General features: G+C 38.8%; 1 protein-coding gene across 1 annotated transcript in view; it reads right to left on the bottom strand.

The window, feature by feature from the left end:
- LOC107146499 (ATP-binding cassette sub-family A member 17-like) overlaps positions 1 to 7,639 on the bottom strand; it is a 103,345-nt gene extending 95,706 nt beyond the window's left edge. Inside the window, 1 exon segment of the mRNA XM_048790059.1 lies at positions 7,107 to 7,639. Coding sequence (XP_048646016.1) covers positions 7,107 to 7,252 — 146 coding nt within the window. The 5' untranslated portion in view covers positions 7,253 to 7,639.
- Between the last annotated feature and the right edge of the window lie 6 nt (positions 7,640 to 7,645).

Genomic DNA, 7,645 nt, shown 5'->3' on the forward strand with positions numbered 1-7,645 from the left:
CTTGGACATACATGTTTATAGCAGCATTATTTAAAGTAGTCAAATGGTGGAAAAACACAAATGTCCATCAATGAATGAACAGATCAACAAAGTGGGGCCTACACAGACAATGGAATATTATTCTGTCATGAAAATAAATGAGGTATTGATACATTGTATAACATGGATGAAGCTTAAAACATTATGCTAAAATCCAGGCATGGTGTGCATGCCTGTAATCCCAGCAATTTGGGAAGCTGAGGCAGGAGGATTGCAAGTTCAAAGCCAGCCTCAGCAACTTAGTGAGACCCTGTCTCAAAATAAAATAATAAAAAGGGCTAGAGATATGACTCAGTGGTAAAGCACCCCTAAGTTAAATCCCCAATACAAAACAAACACATTGTGCATAATGCAACTGGTCACATACCATATAATTCTTTTTATAGGAAATATTCAGGATAGGTGAATCCACAGAGATAGAAGCAGATCAGAGGTTACCAAGGGATGGGGAAGAAGAACAAAGAATGTTTACTTAATGTTTATGAGTGTTTTGTGACAGGATGAAAAAGTTTTAAAACTAGAGAGAGCTAGTGGTTGCATGACATTGTGACTACATTAATACCACTGAGTTATGAACTTTAAAAAAAACTTAGTTGTAGGTGAACACATACCTTTATTTATTATTTTTTTCTGTGGTGCTGAGGTTTAAACCCAGTGCCTCGCACGTGCTAGGCAAGTGCCCTGCCACCAAGCCACAACTCCAGCCCTGGATTGTGCACTTTTAAAACCAAGCCTGCAAACACCTTGATCTCGGACTTCTAGCCTCCAGAAGCACAAAATTTTGTTGTTGTTTAAGCTATCCAATCTGTGGTATTTTGTTATTACAGCCTAAGCAAACCACCACAGGTCTGTTCTCTGTGTCTCCTCATTCTCCTTGGAAAGCCTCCAGATATTGTTCTGAGGGCAAGAAGCCAAACCACACCACACAAATACATTTAAAGCTTCTCTTCATACAACACCTGCTAACCATGCCATTGGCCATAGCAAATCACACAGACAAGAGATAAACTAGCTACTCTAGTGGGAAGTACTGCAAAGCTCACCACACATCCAAACCATAACAATGAGGCTTTAGCTTAATGACAGAATCCTAATGACCACAAAGAAAGGCAGTACCTCCCAAACAAAAGCTAAATACAGTCAAACTCTATATGTTTACAAGTATTTTTAAAATATCTTTTTGGAGATTCTGCAAGGTAAACAATCATTGTCATTGTATATGTGACTATTGCTATTCTACAAGAACCTTTTGCCCCTGGGGGGAATGAGTTTCTATAATGTGTTTTCTTTATATTTCTTCAAAACATAGATATTGTTTTTATGGAAGAAAGCTTAAATTAGAAAGAGGAAACGAATAGATGAGAGGTGAGGAAATAAAACTTTGAATATAAATTCCTCAATGTCCATGGACTACTAATTCCAGGAACCTCTTTAGACATACAAATCCACTGATGTTCAAGTCCTTTATATAAAATGGTGTATTTGCAAATAACCTGCACACATTTGCCCATATACTTTAAGTCATTTCTAGATAATTTATAATATCTTATACAATGTAAGTACTATGTAAATAGTTGTTATACTATATTGCTTAAGGAATAATGACAAGAAAAAAATGTTTGAGGCAGGCACAGTGACACATGCCCAAAAGTCCCAGATACTTGGGAGGCTAAGGAGTTTTCAGAAGTTCAAGATTAGCTTGGACAACATAGCAAGACCCTGTTTCAAAAGGGGAAAAAGGAGGTGGAGGCGGAGGAAGAGGAGGAGGAAAAAAAAGTCTATATACATTTGGTAAGGATATGATTCACACTTGGTCCAATCCACAGTTGATTAAACTGCCAGTGCATAGCCTGCAGCTATGGAGGGCCAACTATAATCTATTAGCACATCTAGCCAACACAACAGGGAGCAAAATCACAGACAGTTTAAGTAAGAAAAAATGGGAAAAAAATAATGCATACAAAATTAAATGCTTTATTCAACTCTATACTAATATATTTGGCAAACTACTTTAGGTGAGTTGATTGGGTAGGAAAATAGCAACACTCACCTTATTCCAGAAAAAAAAAATAGAAGAAAAATGTTTAAGAGGCAGAGTTTCACTATGCTGCCCAGACTGATCCTGAATTTGTGATACTCCTGCTTTAGCATACAGAGTAGCTGGGTTGGAGAGATTCATACCACCACTCCTAGTCAGGAAGAGATTTTTTTTAATGTAAATTTTTTTCAAATAAACTATTAAATATTGAGAAAATTGTTAACGAGCCTTCCAAGCAATTAAAGTACAAAAACTCAAAGTGGTGAGTTATTTTCAACTAGCTAGGGACCATTCTGATACAATTTAAACTAATCCATAAGCACAGAGAAAGAAACTCCCAGTTATAGAAATCAGGTTAACATAACTGATAACAAAATCTTACAATAACATAGAATATTTTTTAAAAGTAACCAAAACCCACCATTAGTGAAGAGAACATGATGTAAATTCTTCGATAACACAAAGACTCCAATAGTGCATTAAAAGAATAGTATACATAAGCAAATGGGAAAGTCACTACAGAAACCCAGGAATATTTCACTGTTCTTATAATTATGATTTTTATCAGAGTAATTCACCATATTGTTTGGTAAAAGGAATAAAAACATATTATGTCAACAAATACTCAAAAGGCACTTGATAAAATTCACCGTCTATTTTTGGATTCTTCTTCTTTTTTAAATCTTTAGAAAATGGACACATCTATGACATGCCAAAAAATACATATCTCAAATCAAAGTACTTTCTGGCATCTTTGCTTTTGATTTTTGACAACTAGAAACATTTATAGTTAAGATGAAGCCATGACTAGAATGCCAACTCCAACATTATTTTCTAACATTGTTCTGGAAAGGCCAAGACTGTTCTGAGCCACTGAGTCCAATTTCTTTTTTTTTTTAATATTTATTTTTTTAATTGTAGTTGGACACAATACCTTTATTCCATTCATTTATTTTTATGTGGTGCTGAGGATTGAACACAGGGCCCCCGCACATGCTAGGTAAGCGCTCTACCACTGAACCACAATCCCAGCCCCTACGGAGTCCAATTTCAAGGGCTCTCCCTTCCCAAGCATGCTGGGCCAAGGGGATGAGATAGTGAGATGGAGAATATGAGATCAGGTCTGGCACAAAGCTAAATCTGTTGGCAGAAAGGTCAGAAGAGTACATTTATCTAACTGGTCTGAACAATTTGGGTGTCTTTAATTAATTGGTCCATTCATTCAGAGGATGTTCCTTTATCTAAAAGCAAGTGGGGAGGGGGCGGAGGACCACTGTTGGCAGTTCCTCAGCAGGCATAGTAGCCTATACTGTACTCAAAAAATGATTCGTATGAGCTCTGGGTAACACTGTATTAGTAAAGTTAGATGACAGGGTGAATCCAGTGGCAATAAATACAGGTAAAGGGGAATGAGTTATGATTATTTACACATTAAAAAATTCTATACACAGAAAAAAACAACAAGCAAAAAACTATAAGAAACAGTAAAAGGTAAGGTGTAAGGCCAGTTATACAATTATTAGGTTAATAAGAACAATGGCTTTCCTATAAACAGATTACTGAGAAATCATAGTTCAAGAAGATATCACTTTGACAATTGCACCATGAGAATACATTTAGGGATAAATGTAATGGGTTATATGTAAGACCTATATGTGGGAAACTATCAAGAAACACAAAATAAGGCTCGGTTAAATAGAGATATATAACTTGTCCTTTTATAGAATCAATACTGTGAATATAATAATTCTCCTAATCTACACATTTTAAAAAACTTCAATGGAATTTTAAAAACTGACTATGAAATCCATATAGAATATAAAGCTGTAAGACTAGTCAAAAAAATTCTGAAAGATATAGATATCAATCAGAGACTATCCAAAAAAATGTTGCTAAATAACTTTATTGATTTAAACAATATTATGCTAGTATAGTAAGAGACAGCCCAATAAAATTTTTAAAAGAAGGTTGGGTGTAACTCAGTGGTTGATTTCTACCTACCATGTGTGAAGCTCTGAGTTCAATCTTCAGCACCGAAAAAAAAAAAATTTAAAAACTAATTTTTTAAAAAAGGATCTAACATAGACCTAAGTACAAACAGAAATTTAGTATGTGATAAAAGTAACATTTCACATAGGTCAAAGTAGCATTATTAGTAAATAGTTTTGATACCTATTTGCCCAACAACTTAGGTGAAACAGACCAACTCCCTGAAAGCTGCCAACTACCAAAATTCACTTAAGAAGAAATGGATAATTTGAAGTTCAATATCTATTAAAGAAACTATATTTGTAATTAAAATCCTTCTGAGGAAGAAAATCCTGACCCAAATGTTTCATTGGTGAATTCTAGCAAACATTTAGAGAAACATATTAATTCTATACATTCTTTTCCAGAAAATAGAAAAGGAGGAACTACTTCACCACTCATTTCATGAGGTGAGCCTCACCTCAATATCAAAGCCTTTTAAAAACACTATGTGAAAAATATATAGTAAAAATACAATGTAATTCATCACATTAAGAGACAAAGAATAAATCAGTCTGGAAGTGGTGGTGGAAAGAATAAATCAGTCTGGAAGTGGTGGTGAATGCCTGTAATCCCAGCTACTCAGAAGCTGTCTTCAATCTGATAATTGACATCTACAAAAACCTACAATTAACATACTTCATGATCAAAGACTAAATGCTTTGACCGGAGCAAACCAAGATATCTAATCTCGTTACTCTTATTCAACATCATATCAGAAGTCCTAGCTAGTGCAATACGGCAGGAAGAAATAAAATACATACAGATTGAAGAGGAAGAAATGAAAGTATCTCTCTTCCCAGAAAACCCCAAGAAATCTACACAAAGTATTCTACAAGAGAGATTAGTAAAACCATAGAGATGGAGGGATTGGGGTAGTAGCTCAGTTGTAGAGTGCTTGCCTCGAATGTATGAGGCACTGGATTCAATCCTCTGCACCACATAAAAATAAATAAAAAATAAAGGTATTGAATCCATCAACAACTAAAAATATTTTTTAAAAATTATAGAGTTGTAGAACAAAACCAGTGCTTGCTGAGAAAGGTGGAGAGCATCAGATACAAAAGAGACATCATAAGGAAATCTAGGGGGATGATGTTTGAATTTGGTTGTGGTGGCAGTCACACAACTCTCTGAATGTCAAAATCCATGGAATTGTAACTAGAATGAGTGAAGTTTACTATACAGAACTGGAAATTTCATTGATTAATTTTTTGAACCATTGAGAAAATTGACTAGCTCACTCCAGCAAAATAAACTCCACATATATGAAGATTTGAACATATTACATTTAATTATAAAAGTGCTGTTAAGAAAAACTGGGTATTTTATATCCTTAGAATGAGGACAGTTTTTGTTTTGTTTTGTAAGCATGACCTATAACCTGGAAACTATCAAAAAAACAGATTCATGAATCTGATAACACAAACAGTAACAATTTTCCTTGAAAAAAAAATGTTAAAAGCCAGATAACAATCTGCAGAGAAAAACACTTGCAACATGTTTGCAGAGGTACCTCTTCCTTTGAAATGGGACCCCACCTTCCACCAAGACACACTTAATGGAGAATTTCCCAAACACTGGAGAGAGATACCAATGTCAAATGTCCAGCCTACATATCTGAAAAGAAAACTGCAGAACTATACACCTATGGACAAATCTATCTATTTACATAATAGAACACAGAACAAGAAAAAATTTAAATGATGAAAATTTAAGGGGATGATAATCATGGTTTGATTTTTAAACTTTTTCAACAATGATGTATTCATATAACACTTAAATGAAAATTTAAGTTAATTTTAGAATATGTAAATGGTCTATACAAATCATCCCCCCAAAATTTCTAAATGGTTAAAAGCTGTGAAAATGACTGTATTTTTAAGCAAGAGACTTTCTTTAGACAAATACAGTAATACAAATACAGTAATGTTATAGTTCCTGTAGTACAAGATAATCTCTGAATACCCTGAGGTATTCCATGTATTTATACCGATTTCCTGCAATTCACAGTTTATATTATTTTCATTTGCTACTAACTATATATTGTCGGGGGCTCAATTCTATTAAAGTGTAGATAAGCATTTTATTCACATTTTTATTTCAAATTTCATTTTGCATATAGTAAGCATACAATAAAAACATACATTGAATTGAGTAGATCTGCTTTGTTTGATCCAGAGGAACGTTCTTCTTCAATACCCACACCCTCATGTATCTAAAGGAAATTCTGATCAGTCAGCTCTGTTCCTAGTTTGGGTTCTGAGGAACTGGGGTCAGATTTAGAAGGGGCTGAACAGAGTTGCAAGTTCTAACCAATTAAAGTTGGAAATAGCAAGCACTGGCGTTTGAAAGGAAAGATTGAGCAGCTGGCTGAAGAGGTCTCGTTGGCCGGGCTCAGACAGTTTTCTGGCAGTGAGCAAGGAATGGGGAAGACATTCTGGTTTTACTGGGGTGGGCGGCTACAGTCTGTGAGGAATGACGGGGAGAAAGGTTTTTGAGATGTTTGCAGCACATTTATGGTCCACTCCAGATAAATGCTGTCACTTCCCCTGCGTGCCCATCTTGTTTAGTACGTAAGCGTCAGGCCTGGTGATAAGCACTCCACCCTGCGTGTTCTCATCTGACTCCCACAGGGAAAAAAGCCAAAGAAAAACAAAACCTTTCCGTTTGCTACATTACCATTTCGACTTTAGGGATAGGAAACTGGGGTTCAGAAAGGTAAAATGACATGCCTAACTAGCTACGGGGTCAGAGGCCAGGTCAGTGTGACAGCTCCGCTGAACAAGCATCTTGCTAGGCCCCTCTGCAGGCCCTCTGAGGCCGGGAGAGAGCGCCCCGCGCCGGGCCCAAGCCGGCCCGACCTCGCTTCCCTGCGAGAGTTACCACCACAGCTACGAGGCCGCCGCGCCCTTCGTCCCTCCTCCCCGGGGGCCGGGGTCGGGGATGCGAGGTCGACGGTACCCCTGGCGCGCCTCCGTCTTGTCCGTGCCTCACTCACCGCTGACGTCGCGCCGGGTGTGGCTGGTGGCACTTAGGGACCCGCTGGCCTCGACTGTTGGCCCCGCGCAGCCGCCGTCCACCCTCGGGATCTGACGCCCCCCGCGACCTGGGACCCACGCCCCCTCCCGCTCGAGGAGACCCCATTGACCCCGGCCCCGGGACCCTCCTGCCTGAGGAGACCCCACTCGACCCTCGGTGACAAGAAGGGCCGGAGGAGACGTAGGAAAGGGAACTGGAAAAACGGCGGTGATTACTTCAACCGCGTGTAAACGCAAGTCTCGAAAGCGCTTCTGGTTGGGTAGGCGGCCCTACACGTCCTAGCGGAGCCGGGCACTCAGAAGTCCGACCGCACGCCCCCTGCTGGGCACTGAGCAGACTCAGGAGGTGGCCTGAGGCGAGGCGCATATCCGCAGGGGGCAGCCCACTGCGCATGCGCGAAATCGCGCGCCCCCTGCCGGATGTAGGCGCCGTACCCGGGTCACCACACAGGCGCGGAATTCTGAGGGCGCACGCGCAATGCGGCGCGCCCCCTGTCGG

The sequence above is a fragment of the Marmota marmota genome, unplaced genomic scaffold (genome assembly GCF_001458135.2).
Source record: "Marmota marmota marmota unplaced genomic scaffold, marMar, whole genome shotgun sequence".
Lineage (NCBI taxonomy): Eukaryota > Metazoa > Chordata > Mammalia > Rodentia > Sciuridae > Marmota > Marmota marmota.